The 19,113-nt window shown below is 38.2% G+C and overlaps 1 protein-coding gene across 1 annotated transcript; it reads left to right on the top strand.

The window, feature by feature from the left end:
- Positions 1-1,284: 1,284 nt before the first annotated feature.
- Positions 1,285-19,113, top strand: LOC129938644 (cytoplasmic FMR1-interacting protein). Its single transcript, XM_056046314.1, has 12 exons — positions 1,285-1,413; positions 1,756-1,971; positions 2,040-2,219; positions 8,900-10,551; positions 10,629-10,802; positions 10,879-10,997; positions 11,073-11,185; positions 17,362-17,561; positions 17,627-18,162; positions 18,236-18,330; positions 18,397-18,783; positions 18,850-19,113. Exons 2-12 carry the CDS (start codon positions 1,765-1,767, stop codon positions 19,054-19,056), a joined length of 3,870 nt encoding a protein of 1,289 aa, XP_055902289.1. The 5' UTR covers positions 1,285-1,413; positions 1,756-1,764; the 3' UTR covers positions 19,057-19,113.

The raw sequence follows: 19,113 nt of genomic DNA, 5'->3' as shown, positions 1-19,113 counted from the left end.
TCTTTTTTTAATTATGTAGGTGATTCTGGTTATCCACTTCGCCTTATCTCATGACACCATACCATACCGCTTTTCTTCTGCTGTTGATGAGAGATCCTACAACTTGATTCATTCAAGAACACGCAAATTGTGTTGAAAGGCTCAACGAAGTTTTAAAATCTGTGTTCCGGTGCCTTAAATTGGGATTATGCTATTCTCCGCAAGCAGCAGGAAGAGTAATTAATGCATGCTGTATGCTGCATAACTTCCGATTAAGCAACTTATCTCCAGTTGCTTTAAAGAGCTCGGCATTCAAGCCATCTGTTCCAGCGGTTTTATTAGACTTCAGCTTAGATATGGCAATCTTTACTTCGTCTAAGTTGGGAAGAAATTGTAAGCTTTCGTCGTCTATATTCCACTATGATGTTTCTATTTTCACCTTTTCAGCATTCTGTTCAAGGTTTAAGTACTTGTGAATTAAGTTTAACCTTCTCATAAAACTTTCGAACTTCATTCCTGCTTTTGAACCTCTCAACATGTTCGCCTTCAAGCTTTTCTTGCTTTCTTTCTCTTGCTTAGAAGTCGGTGTTCCTCTCTCCTATTCTGCTCATAGAGCTCGTGAGCAGCTAACGTATTTTTATGCAGCGCAACTTTGCGTGCCTGTTGTTTGGCTGACGAATTTTTTGTTATGTTAATACAATAAAAAAATGCTTGGCATTTAATTTTTAAATATGAGATTTTTGGCATATGTTGATAGTGATTTTAATATTTCACTATTAATTCCAATAACCGTATGAAATGCCAATGATGGCTTGAATATTTACTTCCAAATTGATTTAGCAATTATATCACGAGTAACACCATCTTGTTTAAACTATATGCCGTTGATGTTTAGATAATTAATTTTTGGAAACAAACAAACATTCAGGTATATATCTCAAAAGTCCTGGCCATTTATTTCAAAAGGAATAACGGCCGATGATGCGAATTTCAGTAAACAGTAAATTTTAATGTATGTTTTAAACGCTAGTTCGTCAATGGTTTCAGAATTGTCTTCGCTCCAAGTTTTTGTTTTATTTGAATTTAGGAGTTTTTGAGTTGCTAAAATTAATATAAAAATAATACAACAAATTTTAGGAACTAAATTAAAATTCTGTTAAAATGTTTACAAAATTGTACAAAAACAATAAGAGTTCAAAAGGTTCCGCGCTGAACTCGACCATCCACATTCAAAAATGTACTAGAACATCAAATTCTGACATTTCCTCTTTTCACTGACATTCCATGACTTTCTAGTGTGCCCATAAAATTATGAAGTGAAGCCAATAAACCAATTTGGAAATGGAATGTCTATCCTCCGACGCAGGCATCGACAGATTGAAAATATTTATTTGTTTATAATCTATTTTTCCACAATAAATATCAACAACTAATGTAAGTTAATAGTTTTAAATTAAAAATAAACAAAGTGTGCTTCGATTTCCCCCTGAGTTTTCCTCAATTTCATTGTGTATATGGTGAAAATCTTCAAAATAATTAAGCTCCAATGGTGTCAAGAATAGAAAATATTGCCAAATGAGTGATTGATGAAAAAGAAACTAGACCCACCCATAAAAGCCCAACAACAGACGCACTTGATTAGTTAATTAGGGAAGATGAATTTATAGCCTACTGTCTGTTGTGTTATTTACAGTGCACCAAAAACTTAAAACTTTAAAAAACAAAAAACTATTTATCTGTTTAATGTGTTTGGAACCTCTAAAAACTATTTTCTAGCCTCACACCATGACGGAAAAGATCACCCTTGCGGATGCTCTATCCAACGTGGAAGTTCTGGATGAACTGTCGCTGCCCGACGAACAGCCATGCATTGAAGCCCAACCGTGTTCGATTATTTACAAAGCAAATTTTGATACTAACTTTGAAGATAGAAATGGATTTGTCACTGGAGTAGCTAAATATATTGAGGAGGCTACAACTCACGCTAATTTGGTTTGTTTTTCTTTTGATATTTGTGGGGAAACTTCTTAATTGTTTATGTTTTTTTTATTCTTTTTTAGAATGTCCTCCTGGACGAAGGTCAGAAACATGCTGTCATGTTGTACACTTGGAGATGTTGTTCGCGGGCAATTCCACAGCCCAAGTCCAATGAACAACCCAATCGAGTCGAGATCTATGAGAAGACAGTGGAAGTTCTTGCCCCAGAAGTCAATAAGCTGTTGAATTTTATGTATTTTCAAGTAAGCAAATAATTATTTTGATTCACTCTAAAATTGATGGTATTGAAAGTTTTGGTATGGAATTTCTTTTGATTTCGAAAAAAGGCACAAATAGTTTTATCTTTAAAGTTAGTGATGCATATCCGGTGTGTATTTTGGATTGGCCTTCATTGTTTGTTGACGTAATCGAGTTATATAAATACATGTGATTCATAGAATTCGTTCATGACTTTAAAATACGATCGAGTGTAAACAATGCAAGCCAAGCCTTGTTTATTGATAGTTGAGCTGTCAATTTTGAAGTGTTTTAATGATACTCTGGTAGTTTTCGTAGCATAATGGTTTGATGGTAAGGACTGCCATGTCAGGTTTCTGAGGCCACCAAACAATCTTTTCACGCGTACTGTCGCTTCCGAGATATTGACAAATCCTCCTAGATCAATTCTTATCATAATAAACGTTCTTAAATTAGCGTAACAATATAGATCCTTGCGTTCATGACATTAATAGCACACATGACTGGCTATAAGCTGTAAGTTACTAGGATCTTTTAACTACTCTTTTTTTCTTTTTTTTTTTGACTCAACAAATGGTCAACATTAGTTGACGCTGCACTCAGGTTTGAATTGGATCATAACCAAATTCTCAAGCTGAAAAAACTCCATCGGAATATTAAAGACGCATTTAGTTCGAATATGAATTTGTGAAATAAACAGTCATTGTCGTGGCCGATCGTGTTAACTTCCTCGATTGTCTTATGGCCTGCACTAAAAAAACAAACAAAGTTATAAAGTTTCAAAGAAAAGCTAAAGTTCCACAGGGTTTCTTAAATCGAGCCCTGGAAAATCTTAAATATTGTTCTGGATCTCTTATCAATCGCAAGATTAAATACGGCAATTTATTTTGCTGAAGCTTTAGATTCCTGATTGTAATCCCATATTTATTGGCTAATTAGATTTATAAAGTTCCTTTATAAGTAAAACAACGTCTTCTATGTGACGATATTTATTCAGATAGAAAAAACTAAAAGAAAATTTTTTTATTTTCAATAAACTGATCAAGTGTTGTCACTTAAGTGTTGTCATTTTACACTCTTCCTCATTCTACAAGCATGTCTTATGTTGGACAGTACTTACACTTAACAAAATTCTTGTCCACGTAATCCTTTACAAAATAAAATTTGGTGTCAATATGCTTCGATCGGTTGCTTAAATTTTCTTAAGAGCTTGAGACAGCTCTGATTATCTTCGTAGATTAAAGGTGGTTGTTGGGGAATGTCGATATCGCGATCGAAAGCGTTCTTAGTCAAACTGCTTTTTTGCATGTTTCCGATAAAGCTATAAACTCTGACAAGGATTGACATTTGCTGATCTGTTAAACAGTTGTGGAAAATAAAAAGCTCTTAAACAAGTTGTGAAATTCTAATATAAATATTAATTTGATGATTTAAATTGTTGCTTCAATCCAATTAAAAAAGCTACTTTTAAATCCATAAATTAATATCTGAGTTAGTTGTAGCGATTAAGATTGAGAAACATTAAAACAAGTTGTTGCATCAAGGATAACCCAACTAAATGAACACAAAGAAACGTGGAACAATTGAAACCTCCCTTGAGCATACTAACACCACAAAGCGTAGTTCCAGCTTCAGTTTACTCGAAATGACAGCAAATAACAATATATCAGGCATGAGTATGGAAATCAAAATCAAGAAGGGGAAGATGCATAGGCAATAAATATCTAAACCACAGCGCAAAACAAAAAATTGTACGTGCAACTGCAACATCCATCATGCTATATGCACAAGTGTGGGGATACCGCTCATATACTACTCTTGAAGTTTTTCAACGATACTGTGTCAAAAGAGTATTCAAACTACCAAATAGCACTCCCAATTACATGATTCATCTAAAGACGGAGATGCAACCACTCTTTCTGGAGACACTCAAATTACACTTTGACTATGTGCAGAAAGTTATGAGAATGGATGACTGTCAAAAATAATACCCTCCTACCTGCTAATGATGAAAAGTAATTGTGTTCAACAATGGGAAACGCTAACATGTAATGGTGGATTAAATACAAATTTTGAAAACATCCAACACGACCAACTTTATAATATATTAGAAAAAACTGATAACTCTCTGTACGACTCATATGTGAATGAGTCATCTCAATATCAAATGTATTACAGTAAACTCAATTACAACTTACAAGAAGCAACATATTTTTTGAACACAAACTCTGCAGAAAAAATAAATAAATAAATATTTTCAAAATAAGAGGTGAATTATCAGGCCTAAATTACATACCGCATCGACCTGATCTTCCACTTGAATGTAGCCTTTGCAACCACAAAGAGAGAGAAGATGGTACCATTTTATTGGAAAATGCCCTATTTTGTGCGAACTACGAATGATATACTTTGGAGCAAATCTTGTGGAGATGGTGGATGTGCTGAGTATTTTGAATGGACACCGCGGATGGGACGTACTATACAAGTATACTGTTAATACGCTGCACTACAGAACTAGTATTATTGAAGGCAATTTTTAAACATCAAACTATCTTTTCATATTTAATTTAAAGTTAACTTTTTCTATGTATACAAAAAAAAAATCATGTCAATCTGGTAGACGGCATAATGCCAAACCAATACTTGCAACTAAAATGTCATCGACATACATCTAATCTAATGTTTAGGCACAGATCTGCTTTCCTCTGGATGAAACCACTTCCAATGAGAACATTATGAATTACTTCGTTCCACATGTGTGCTGCTTGCTTCAAACCATATAGACTCTTCCTTAATCGGCAAACCAAACCCTGTTCTCCAACTTCGAACCCAGGCGGTTGTTTCATATAAATCTCTTCCTTGAGTTCTCCGCTTAAGAACGCTGACTTTACATCCATATGTTGAACTTTAATTTTGCATTTCCTTGCTATAGAGAGAAGAAGTCTAAAAGTTGTCTGCCTGATGACTGGTGCAAAAGTTTGGTCGTATTCTTGTCCATATTTTTGACTGAATCCCTGCTCAACAAGTCGAGCCTTGAACCTCTGAATACTTCCCTGAACGTTTCGTTTAAACTTATAGTTCCATCTACAACCGACTATGTTCGCGTCACTTGGTGGAAATACTACTTCCCATGTTTGGTTTTTCTTAATTCCTTGAATTTCTTCTGTCATTGCCTTTTTCCACTCTTCTTTGTTCTAACAAGTAATGAATTCCTTTCCTTATAGTTCCTAGGGTCCTTCACAAGGGATTCCTGTACCATATTTGCACCGCTTATAAAACATTGTGGTAGGACACCTTTATTTTGTCTGCTAAATGTTCTTGGGAGATCTTCCTGTGTTGGTTCTTATTCCTCTTCTATTATATTTTCGTCGTTATTGGTATCTTCTGGTTGTGTAGTCAAGTCTTGGATTTTTTGGTAAAATTGGCACTATTAGTTCTGAACTATTCGTCTTGGTACAATTACACTTTTCCGTATGAACCTCCTCATTCTTTGATAACTAAAAGAACTTTGCATCTCGGCTAATTGTAATTTTCTTGGTTCTTTTGTCAACAAAGCGATAAGCTTTTGAATGCTCGTCGTAACCAACAAAAATCTTAGCCTCAGTTCTATCATCTAACTTTATTCGAGTTTCTTTAGGGATGTAGACAAAAGTCTTTGTTCCAAAAATATGATGATAACTTACATTTAGTGTCTTTCCAGTCCATCTTTTATAAGGTGTTTTTGGAATTGTACTCGTGGGCAGTCTATTTTACAAGTAGTTCGCGCTCATAATTGCTTCTCCCCAGAATTCATATCCTAGGTTCGCCTCCAGAAGCATACACCTACCCATATCTACCAAAGATCTGTTTTTGCGTTCAGCAGTCTCATTTTGTTGAGAAGTGTAAGTTGCACTATGTTGATACTTAATGCACTGTCCTTCTAAAAATTTTAAAACTCTTCCTGCAGTGAATTCACCGCCATTGTCAGATCTTATGACTTTGAGCCTTAGCGGAAAAATATTTTTGACAGTTTCAACATACTGAGTAAGCCGTTCAAATGCCTCAGATTTATCTTTTAAGATTCTCTACTGTGCTTATAATCGATAATATTAAAATCACTCACCATTTTATCTTTGGCCATATTTTAATAGCTTCAGTACTTCTGTGACCAAACAAACGATGCCAATAATCAATACAGTGTTTTTGAGCCCCTCCGTCATTCACCGAAAGTGCCTTCGAATTGTTGAAGTTGAATCTAAGCCTCAATCCGCCTAAGCCTAAGCCGCAAATCCTTTGTCTGTTATTCTTTTCACAAATAATAAACTGCCTTGAAAATCAGGGGCCTTACTATGTAACTCGATTCTACAATGAAATTGCTCGAATTCGAAAAATTGGTACTATGTATCTATTTGACTACTTTCGAACGAACGAGAATCGAATAGTTGTAGTAGTGCCAACTATATTCTTATGAACTTGCGAATAAATGAGGAACTACGTAACTCGAAAGTAGAATTAAAAACAAGGCAAAATTGAAAATAATCACTCTACAACAAATGTGTTTGCGAGCGAAGTTTTTTTTGTTAAGGTTTAAGTAAAATGTTAAATATAAGTTCCATCTACCACCCCAATTACACCTGGAATTCGTGATTTTTCCAAAGAAGCGTTTGAACTTTCGTTTCTTTCCTCATTGATTTCAAAATTCATCGTCAGCGGGCACATTACTCTTTCGATTGAGGCAAAAACTTCGGCAAGTATTTTTGTCATGGTTTGTTGTTCAATTTCAGCGTTCTTGTCACGATGGATTTGGTTTTGGTAACATCCTGTTGCTCAGCTCCATTATGTTGGAATTATCTCTTATGCTTCTGCGTTCAATTTGCTCGTACCGTTCATCATTTCCTTGCAAATTAAACAAGTTGGTATAACCGGCGTTCGATTCTATTTTCATACGTCGTTCGATTCTACTTTCATACGTCACTCAAACCAAATCATAATTTATTGGAAGAAGTTACGGTGTTGACTTTTCCTTGTTTCTTAGAATTTTTCCACTGGATGTATTTGCGGCAATCTTTCTTCATATGAACCTTTTTATTACTAAAGGAACATTAAGTAGATTCGTTCGAATATTTATAAGATACCTTTAGTGCAGTATTATCATTCCCCTTATTTTGCCTTGAAAACTCTTCCAGTAACTTTGCTTCTACTATATCCAAAGTTAATGCCGCTTGATATCTGGTTTCAAGAGCTGTAACAAGTGTATCGTATGATCTGGACAGACTGCTTAAAATCATTGCAACAGTCCAATTTTCCGACAACTGATCTTCACCTAATGTTGCTAGTTTGTCGAAAAGTGTTCTCATCTTCTGAATGTGTTCCTCCAGGCTTAAATCTTCCAATTTTAAGCTACATATTTTTCGCATGAGCTGTACATTATCGCTTAGTGTCGATTTTTCATGATGAAGTCTAAGCTTGTCCCACGCAGCCTTCCTGACATGGTGAAGTTGGTTGTCCTCAACAAACAAGCCGATGAGAACTTTCGCATCGCTGTCCTTTTTGGACTATTCTGCTGTTGGTGGTTCACGTTTTTGATTCAGAACCACTTCCCAAAGGCCATCCTTTCTCAACAAAAGCTCTAGCTTGTACTACTACTTTAAATATGCATCTGTTCGTCTTTTTGCCATCCAAACTTTGCAAGTGTCTTTAAAGCTGATTTGATAAAAAATCAAATTACATTGCAATCAAAAAGGAGGCACGGGTGGAGCGGTTAGATGAGAATTCACAGAAAGATACTCGTTCAACAATTTTGGAAAGAACTTAATTACTTAATGTGGCGCTACAGTCCGGGTCGGAGCTGGGCCTCAACCAACATGCGTCTCCAGCCAGCTCGGTTCCCAGCTAGCTGTCTCCAGTTTCGCACGCCAAGTTGGTTGAGGTCTTCACCTTCCTGCGTGCGCCACCTAAGTCGCGGTCTTCCTGTACTGTGCCGTTCCTTAGGATTGGAGCCGAAGGCCTTACGGGCTGTAGCGTTAATGTCCATTCGCTCTGCATGACCCAGCCATCGTTGGGCTTTAGTTCTTTAACCAACCAGGTCAGTACATTAAGTTGTTTTACCTTCTACCCCACTCTTCATCTATGCAGACGAATTTCTGTCGAAGCATCCTAAACCGCTTTCATCTTTCTTTGACAGGTTCCATAAGAACCTGGATGATGAGTGACTTAAAAATGGTAATTTTAAATGCTCAAGAGAGGACTTTACTACTCAATTGCCTTTTAAGTTTAAATAAGCAGCGATTTGCAAAAGTTATTCCTCGTTTGATTTCAGCGGTGCATAGGTAAAAAAGTCTCCAATTACAGCTGTCCTTGGTGACATTTTGTTGAAGACATCGTCGTTTAGTGTTTTTATTAGAGTTCAACGGCCTCTCCTCATGCATTAAAAATCATAATTGGTCCCAGTTTCTTCCTAACAAAGATTTAGTCTTTAACGTAGACACCATGACTAAGGCTTCGCTATCAGATTCCCCATGTCAAATTTACGCTTAACAAAAACAAAGATTTTTCGGAATTTCTACAAGTGAATATTTATAGTTGACTAGAAAAGAAAGATTATATGTACTTTGAATTGCTTTAGAGTCCTTAAAAAATAACATTCACCCTCAATCGTATTTTGTCTCCAATTCAATCTTAAACTTAATCCATTTACCATTTCCAGCGCAAAGCTATTGATGCCTTCTCTGGCGAAGTAAAACGCCTCTGTCATGCTGAGAAACGTAAAGACTTCGTCTCCGAAGCTTACCTTCTGACGCTGGGAAAATTCATCAACATGTTTGCCGTTCTAGACGAGCTGAAGAACATGAAGTCGAGTGTTAAAAACGATTACAGTACATATCGGCGAGCGGCTCAATTTCTAAAAGTCATGTCCGATTCTCACACACTCCAGGAATCCCAGAATCTTTCAATGTTCTTGGCAACACAAAACAAGATTCGAGACACTGTCAAAGACACTCTCGAGAAAATTCCCGGATACGAAGATCTACTCTCGGATGTGGTCAACATCTGTGTCCATATGTTCGAGACAAAAATGTATCTGACTCCCGAGGAGAAACACATGTTGGTCAAAGTCATGGGTTTTGGTTTGTTTCTGATGGATTCAGATGGCTGCAATATTAATAAATTGGATCAGAAGAAGAAGATCCGTTTGGACAGAATTGATCGCATATTCAAGAATCTGGAGGTGGTTCCACTGTTCGGGGACATGCAAATAGCTCCTTTCAATTACATCAAACGAAGCAAGCACTTCGATGCCAGCAAGTGGCCTCTATCCAGCTCGACAGCAACCAGTCCACAGGCGGATTTGATGGTTCATTTGCCACAAATTCGAGAAGATCATGTCAAGTATATTTCCGAGCTAGCTCGCTACACCAATGAAGTGACAACAACAGTGAAGGAGAATCCGTCGGATGCTGAGAATCGCTGCACATCGGATTTGGCTTTGCGGGGACTGCAGCTACTCTCGGAATGGACAAGTGTGGTCACAGAATTGTACTCATGGAAGTTGCTCCATCCAACCGATCATCATCAGAACAAGGAGTGCCCCGTCGAGGCTGAAGAGTACGAGCGGGCTACTCGCTACAATTACACGTCTGAGGAGAAGTTCGCTCTGATTGAGGTGATTGCCATGATCAAAGGCCTCCAAGTGCTGATGGCTCGAATCGAAACGGTTTTGTGTGAAGCTATACGTCGGAATATCTACTCGGAGCTGCAAGACTTTGTGCAGCTGACACTGCGAGAACCGCTTAGGAAGGCTGTCAAGAATAAGAAGGACTTGATCAGGAGTATTATTATGTCGGTGCGAGAGACCTCCTCCGATTGGCAAAAGGGTTACGAACCCTCCGATGATCCAGCTTCGAAGGGAAAGAAGGATCCCGATGGAGGTTTTCGCATCCATGTGCCACGTTTGAACGTCGGCCCATCCTCAACCCAACTCTACATGGTTCGAACAATGTTGGAGTCCCTGATTGCCGATAAGAGCGGTGGCAAGCGGACACTGCGCAAGGACATTGATGGCAATTGTTTGATGCAAATCGATTCGTTCCACAAGACCTCGTTCTACTGGAGTTATCTGCTCAATTTCAGCGACACCCTGCAAAAGTGTTGCGACTTATCACAGCTTTGGTATCGAGAGTTCTATTTGGAAATGACTATGGGAAGGAAGGTGAACAAATGTCTGGTTCGTCATCAACACAACGAGGAATGCAAAGATTTGATTACAATGGAGAAGCGCATTCAGTTTCCCATTGAAATGTCGATGCCTTGGATTTTAACAGATCATATTCTGCAAACAAAGGAGCCATCTATGATGGAGTGAGTGACATTTTATAATTTTGTTGTTTTCTCCTTTTCTGTGATTGGATTTTTATTAACGTTATGTTTGTTCTTAGATTTGTTTTATATCCTTTGGATTTGTACAACGATTCAGCCCACTATGCGCTGACAGTCTTCCGTAAACAGTTTTTGTACGATGAAGTCGAAGCTGAAGTAAATTTGTGCTTTGATCAATTCGTCTACAAACTTAGTGAACAAATATTTGCTCATTATAAACAATTAGCTGGAAGGTTTGTTAAATAAAATACAAATATTTTATAAATTTTATAATTTTTAACAATATTTTAATTTTCTTTTTATTTTTAGTATGTTTTTGGATAAGCGATTCCGGTTGGAATGTGAAGTTCTTGGATTTAATTTCCAATCCTATCCAAGGAATAATCGATATGAGACTTTACTTAAACAAAGACATGTCCAGTTACTTGGTTTGTAGATTGATAATTTTGTGGATGAGGGAGGAGTTTAATGAATTGTGTTTGTTTTATTTTATTTTTTTCCAGGACGCTCAATTGATTTGAATAAACTTATAACACAACGTATAAATGCAAATATGCATAAAAGCATCGAACTGGCTATTTGTCGCTTTGAAGCCAATGATATTACTGGAATTGTGGTAAGTTAAAGTGTTTTCTTTATTTATTAATAAGGACGTACGTGGTGGAAACAAAAATGGCTAAGCTCCATTTTCGTGAAAGAGAATTTGTGTGTAACGCTCGTCTTTCCTCGTCTATATTTCTTTTGACCGCCGTAGTTTAAAAACTTTTCTAGATGTTAACGCCACTAATTCTATTGTGTTAAAGGCTGCATTCGGAGACCCATCGTAACATGTATCATTTTTAAAAATCAAAGCCTTAGATCAGTCAAAAGTATAAGAGTTAATTAATTGAAGTACAAGCCTAGATAAAGCCTGAAAGATAAAGAAAAAAGAAACGACCAATGGCTTTTTTAGGACCAAACAAAAGTTTTAAAAAAAGGTTTATTTCTCAGTGTTGGATAAAGGTGATTCATTATTCATTATCCAAGTTTCCGAGTTAAATGAATTCTACCTGAAGGGTTTTAAAATGAAACAGGAGTCAAGAAGAGTGAATTGTAAGTTTCCTTTTTTTTCAAACGGCAAGTGCTAAGCAAAGATTATTTAAAGCGGTATTGATCAAAATTTGGAAATTAAGAATTTGCTTTGATACTTCATTAAAAGATGGTTTACATAATTGAGCCAAACCACTGCACTCCAAGAAATGATTATTTTCTTATTTGTATATCCAACTTTTGGAGAGAAATTAAAAAATACTTCAAGCACAATCACGGGCTTCAAAAATATTTCCACAATATCATATGGGACATACAGTCCATGGTCATATTATTAGACGCACTTTAGATTTTATGCAAAATCTTTATTTCTAGCTATTTAAATCAAGTTTTCGAATATTGTAATGCATTTAAATTATTTTGTATGCAGAATATAAACAGAATTAAAGATTTTGTTTAAATTAATATTTTCAGTTTTGTTGTTGTTGAGCCTCAATTCTGCGCGGCATAGTATCAATGCATGTTTCCTGCATTTTTGAGTGGTGATTCCACACGTGAATTACTCTTTCAATAACTGACCGCATCTTTAACTAATTCCCTCTTCATCAGCTCCCACACGTTTTCAATTGGGTTCATATCAGGGCTGTTTCCCGGCCTGTCCAACAGAGGGATGTTTTCTTCCTTCAAATAAGCTTTTATGGACCGGTCTGTGTGGCATGGAGCTCCATCTTGCATACAAATGTAACCATACATCCATTCTTGATTTGCAGGTTGGGCGACACACTGTTACATGCTCAATGACTTGTAAAAAAATTGATCATGGAAAAATTCGTCATATCTGCTTAGTTGGCAAAAAGAAAATAGATTATCGTAACCTGGTTTCGCCTGATACTGACTTATTTAAATGCCAACACTAATTGACTTAAGCTGACGCTGCAGTCCTGTGTGACTCGCTCCCTAGCTAGATGTCTCCAGTTGCGCACTCCAAGTTGGGTGAGGTCACTGTCCACTTGTGTGGTCCACCTGATCCGCGGTTTTTTTCGACTTCGCTTGGTCGGAACATTGGTTTTCATGCGCTCTACGTGACGCAGTCTATATAAGTCTACGTCTCTGTACTGCCGCTTGTCGTTCAATGTTCTCCTCCACTCACCTTCTATGCATAGGGGATCATAGATCACGCGAAGTACTCTTCTCTCAAAATGACCCAAGGTGCTTTCATCCGGTTTTGTCATAATCCCTATAGCAGGACAGGAATGATGAGGGTCTTATATAGACAATTTGGTCGCTCAAGAGAGGGCTTTGCTTTCTTAGCCCAAACTAACAGCGGTTATCAAGAGTTATTATTGGTTTGATCTCAGCGGTGGTGTTGTTTTCTGCGTTTATACCGGAGGCTAGGTAGACGAAGTCCTTGATTACCTCAAAGTTACGCGTGATGGTGGCGTTGTAAGTCTTTTCTTGACGACAGCATGTATTTTGGTTTCCCCTCGTTAACCGTTAAACCCATTTTTGCCACCTCTGCTAACAAAAGCCCCATTGATATCGCACTCAGTTTTTACAATTGTCAATGTCATCAGCATATGCTAGTAATTAGACAGACATATAAGAGATAGTGCCCTTAGTGTTCACGTTAGAGCTTTGCACTATTTTTTCAAAAGACGTTGTTAAAGAAATCGCATGACAGCCTTTTTTGACATCGAAAGGTTCGATTAAGTTGTTTTCATCCTTTATGGAGCAGCGCGAATTCTCCATGGCCATCCTGCTCAAACGGAATAGTTTGGCGGGGATGCCAAAACTACACATGGGTCCATCCAGCTCGACCCTGTAGATGCTGTTATTTGCGGCATTGAATTCGATAAAGATATGGTCCATTGTTCATGGGTTTTTTCCAGGATTTGCCGTAATATGAATATTTGAACGACTGTGGACTTTTCTGGTCTAAAACCACACTGATAAGGAAATATCAGGTTGTTGACGATGGATTTTAGACGCTCACATATTATGGAAGAGAAGATTGTGTAAGTGATGTTAAGTAGACTGATGCCTCTAAAGTTGGCGAAGTTTAGAGGGTCTTCTTTTTTCAGATTCGGGCAAACAATACTAAGGTTCCATTTATCGTTACCACAGCTGCTTTGAAGAGCTCGGCATTCAATCCATCTGCTCCAGTAGCTTCAGCTTAGATATGGCAATCTTCACTTCATCTAAGTGGGGAAGACAGGATTGTTGACTTTCTTCGACCACCCGCTTCTCATGCTCTCACTTTTTCCTTCTGAGAAGCCGGTGTTCCTAGCTCCTCTCCCTCTATGCAACGTTTTGCATGCTTGTTGTTTGGCTGCACTTGACTCCCGGCATTTCTCATCAAACCAGGGTTTTTGTGGGTGGCTGCTTGAAACCTAGCACGTCAGTATTGACTTTTTTGATTGTATCTTGGCAATGTTGCTACTGGTTTGCGGCAGAGAACTTTGATAGATGTTAATGGTGACTCGGTCGGAAAAAGATTTGGCTATTTCTTGAGATTGTAGCGTTGTATCTGCTCTCAGCGTCTTGGGTCTGGAAACCTGAAGTGCTACCTTGGCTACAACAAAATAGTGGTCCGAGTAGATGTTAGCTCCTCGAAAAGTTAGTGCATCCATGACGCTGGAAGCGTGGTTGATGATCTAGAGTACTCCAAGTCTTCCTTTCCTAGCTTAGCATTAAAATCGCCCAGGACAATTTTAATAACGTAGCCAGGACATTGCTCATATTATGCTTTGTTCAAGAGCTCGAAGAACATTTCCTTGGTGTTGGCATCCCTCTTTTCTGTGAGGGCACTAATTTTGATAATAAAATTCAATCAAATTCAAGCGTTGCCCATTTGTTAAACTATTCATGGTTAATTTATAGATCAAACTGAAGATGAAGATGGCTGTGAGACAAAACACGAAACGTGCGTTAGTTCAGGCTTTTTTTACCACGGCACAGTATGTTCGTTTGGTGGAATCAGAGAGCTTTGATCGTTAATGAACACGTTTTAATTTCTGTGATTGTCTGGTTTACTCCCAGGACAGTGCTGAACACTCGCCAAATAATTGAGACTTGCGTTGAGTGACATAAGATGCCACTATTTTGGTAACATTTCTTAAATGAACGATATATACTTTGAGAGTATTCGAACAAGAGCTGGAAGATCAGTCTCCAAGATAATTGGAGTTTTGACTTTGCATGTATGATAAAATGAGCGCAACGTTTGCATTAAAGATAACTCATTTTAAGATCAAATGTATGATATATCCATGTGTTGCATAATCATGTGGCTCACATTGGACATAAATGACAGTAAAACCCTAGGTTACCATATTATTACATCAATCTGCCTGAGAGTTAAAAACTTACATTCAATCCTTCGTTAAAAAACGTTGCATCTTTACAGATACGCAACAACTTCTCAAAAAAAGGTACATTTGCTTTCTATCGTTTACGTCCCTCGATACGGCAAAATAATGGTCATTAAATCAAGAAGTCAATTAAGATTATCAATTTAGACCCGTCCCTAATGCAATAGACAATTTCACAATTTTGTTGATTTCACATTCATTCCATTAAAAAGTTATTCTAGACGGAAGTAAAATAAGAATTGCTTTACTTACTTAGGTCTTCAGACCTGTTAAGTCCGTTGGGAACCCCTTAAAGGGCATAGGGCCTCTACTACGCCCACGCGCCATCGTATACAGTTTCCGGAGATGTGTTTCAGCTCCCTCAACTCTTGCCTAGTAACGCTGATTCCGCCTCAACTGTCCGGCACCATGTGCTTCTCGGTCGTCCAGATCATATCCCTTCCCTTGTGTGAGCGGGTTTCACTGTATGCAATGCAGTCGTTACCTTTTCGAAGCGTATGTCCAATCTATTGCCACTTACGTCTTCGTATTATAGATGGTTCTTGACCTGTCCTTCTATGAAAGACCTCATTTAATATACGGTTTGGCCAGAAAATCCTTAGGATGTTACGAAGACATTTATTCACGAAGGTTTGCTGCTTTCTTGTTATGGCTGAAGTAACCTTCCAAGTGCTGCACCCATAAAGAAGCACAGATTCGACATTTGTGCGAAACAGTCGTAACTTTGTTCTTAATTTTTGACAGCATACCGAACGCCGCTTTTGCTTTGCCGATGCTTCCAAGGTATTGAAAGCTCTCCACTTTTTTCAAAGGTTACAAGAAAATATTTACTTGAGAGGATGGTCGGGTTCTGAGGCTGATCATTTTTGTTTTGCCGGAATTAATTTTCAGCCCCACAACTTCTGCTTCTCTCTCCAAACTTGTTGTCATTTGATGGAGATCCATGATCCAATGAGAGAGCAAGCGAAAATCGTCCGTGTAATCCAAGTGCTTTAAATACGATTTCAAAGTCCATTGGATCCCTCCGCCACCTGACAGAGCTGAGCGCTTATCACCAACAAAAACAATATTGGCGATAGAATACAGCCCTGTCTGACTCCGCTTCGGATTTCAAAATTATCTGACAACCTACCATCGTGCAGAACGTGACACTTGGATCCATCATATGCTGCTTTAATAATAGCAATTAGTTTTTTCTGGGATGACTCTCCTTCGTAAAGCTAACCAGAACACAAATTTCTCTACAGTTTTCGCACTTTGTAAAATCTCCTTCATTCCATCAAGTCCTACCGCTTTGTTGTTCCTAATTACGTTAATTGCGGCAACGATCTTATCTTTACTGGGCACTTTGTTACCGAGGAAAAGTGTTCTTTCCACCTTCTGACTTGCTCATCCACCGAACTTATCACAGTACCGCCTGCTTCTTTCACCACGTGTTGCTTTGAGCTGTGTGTACCGGTCAGCTCTTTGGTTATTCTGTAAACGGTCCTGCTGTCACACCTGTTTGGTTTGCAGCATCTTCTGCTTCTTGCGCCAATGCATTGATGTAGTTACGCTTGTCGCTGCGCACACTGCTGTGAATCTCCCTCTTTTTCATGCAATACGGGGACTCCAGCTAGTTTATTTCTTCCTCTTGTGCAGCAGTTATTCGAGCCCTTAACTGTTTGCGTTCGTTGATCCTTGTCCAAGATTCTTCTGAAAGCCAAGTTTTGTTGCTTCCTATTTTCCGACCAACTATTCTGTCAGCTCCTGAAACGAAAACATTTTTCACAGCATTCCAATGGTGTTCGATGTCGTCATGTACTGTGCTTCTAATTGTTCTCATTTCGTGTTACAGGTGGTCCTTAAATTGTTGACGGGTCGTGGGATCCTTTAGTCTGGCGATGTTGAATTAAGAGGCTCGTGTTGTTCCGTTGGATCTTCGAACTGAAGCTGTACGCAATCTTAGGGTAGCAATTATTAAGTGGTGGTCACGGTGGTCCCATGTCGGCGCCTCTTCTGTTTCGTACATCCAAAAGACTGCTTCAAAAACGTCAACTAATCGCGAAGTGGTCAATTTGGTTGGCAGACCCTTGCTTATTTTATGTCAGAGTTTGCGTTCAAACATAGTGCCACCAATTACTAGGGTATTGGCGTTGAAGACGTCAATGAACCTCTCACCATTATCATTGCAATTGCCGACTCCTTAAACACCCATCACATGCCTTAGCCCGTTGTTGTTACTGCCAACCTTAGCATTGAGGTCTTCGATAACCAAAATAATATCTCCGCGGGGAGTGTTGTTGCAGGCGGGTCCTAGAAAGAATTACTTTAATGACTTAAATTTCATTCACTCCATACTTTCTCATTTCTTTGAAGTCCATTTAAAAACATTTACAATTGAATATTACAGGAATTAGACGGTCTACTTGAAGCCAATCGGATATGCCATAAACTTTTAAGTAAATGGTTAGCTATGGATAATTTTGATGGTATGGTTAAAGAAGCCAATCATAATGTCCTGGCTCCATACGGAAGAATAACGTTGCACGTGTTTGTCGAATTGAATTATGACTTCTTATCAAATTATTGTTACAACGCAGCAACAAACAGGTAAGTTTTTAAAATTTTGTTGTAATAAAACAAGAATTAAAATCATCCTCCTTCCCTTTTCACAGATTTGTTCGCAGCAAAGTCAATTTATCTTCCTCCCAAGCTATTCAGCGTGAGAAACCACCACAAATGTCTCACTATTATTTATGGGGTTCGAAACAGCTAAATGCCGCCTATTCGACACAATATGGTCAATATGCTGGCTTCGTCGGTGCTCCCCACTTCCATGGAATGTGTCGCTTGCTTGGCTATCAGGGAATTGCCGTTGTTATGGACATCATACTTAAGGATATTGTCAAGCCACTCATACAAGGAAGTCTACTGCAATTTACCAAAACCCTAATGAGCGCAATGCCAAAGTCTTGTAAACTGCCACGATGTGAATATGGCTCGCCAGGGGTACTGAGCTATTATCAGGCCCATTTAACGGATATCGTTCAATATCCTGACACAAAAACTGAACTCTTCCAATCATTCCGTGAATTTGGAAATTGTGTTATATTTTGTTTGTTAATCGAACAAGCTCTGTCACAAGAAGAAGTTTGTGATTTGTTGCACGCCGCTCTCTTCCAGAATATTTTCCCAAGACCATTTTGCAAAGGTTTGTTTTTATGAATTTAATTTTTGTTATTTGATCTTCATGTTTTTTTCTTGTGTATGTGATAATATTTTAGAAAATGAAAAACCCGAAGCCAAACAAAAACGATTAGAAGCTCAATTTGCGAATTTGCAAATTGTTTCTAATGTTGAAAAACTTGGATCAGCTAAAGTAAGTTTAATTCTAACAGTTCCTGCTCAAGATGTAAGATAAACTATATTTGTTGTCAACTTACAGCAAGCAATGATTGCCAGAGAAGGTGACCTTTTGACCAGAGAACGACTTTGTTGTGGTTTGAGTATTTTTGAAGTCATCCTTAATCGCATCAAGAGTTATTTGGACGACCCTGTGTGGGTGGGGCCACCACCAGCCAATGGAATTATTCATGTTGATGAATGCTCTGAATTCCATCGCCTTTGGTCAGCCTTGCAATTCGTCTATTGCATTCCAGTACGGGGAACCGAATACACAATTGAGGAGCTCTTTGGTGAGGGACTGAATTGGGCTGGATGCGCTATGATTGTTCTGCTTGGACAGCAGAGGCGATTCGAGGCATTAGACTTTTGCTATCATATTCTAAGGATACAGCGGGTAGATGGCAAAGACCAAGATGTCAATGGAATTGTTAGTCTCATCACTATCCTTGCTTTTAAAATTGACATTAACAAAATGTATTTTGTTTTATTTTAGAAATTAAAACGAATGGTTGACCGAATTCGTCGGTTCCAAGTTCTCAACTCGCAGGTTTTTGCTGTTCTAAATAAGTATCTTAAAAGTGGCGATGGTGAGGGTTCGAATGTTGAGCATGTTCGTTGTTTCCCGCCACCGCAGCATCCATCGATGGTATCGTCACACTATCAAGATCCAAACAAACTCCGCCAGAGTCTGAATAATTAATTTTTCTAAACAAATGTATGTATATCAAACTTGGTCTTCTTCGTCTTCTTCATCTAA

Source organism: Eupeodes corollae, chromosome 1 (genome assembly GCF_945859685.1).
Source record: "Eupeodes corollae chromosome 1, idEupCoro1.1, whole genome shotgun sequence".
NCBI classification, from domain to species: domain Eukaryota; kingdom Metazoa; phylum Arthropoda; class Insecta; order Diptera; family Syrphidae; genus Eupeodes; species Eupeodes corollae.
The sequence above is the reverse complement of the archived record's forward strand: the minus strand, read 5'-3'. Positions and strand labels throughout refer to the sequence as shown.

What these genes read in the sequence shown, in the direction of transcription:
- LOC129938644 (XM_056046314.1), top strand. Translation starts at nt 1,765, where the DNA reads ATGACGGAAAAGATCACCCTTGCGGATGCTCTATCCAACGTGGAAGTT. An exon ending in CTACAACTCACGCTAATTTG is followed by an intron (nt 1,972 to 2,039) that starts GTTTGTTTTTCT and finishes ATTCTTTTTTAG; the next exon opens with AATGTCCTCCTGGACGAAGG. An exon ending in TGAATTTTATGTATTTTCAA is followed by an intron (nt 2,220 to 8,899) that starts GTAAGCAAATAA and finishes TACCATTTCCAG; the next exon opens with CGCAAAGCTATTGATGCCTT.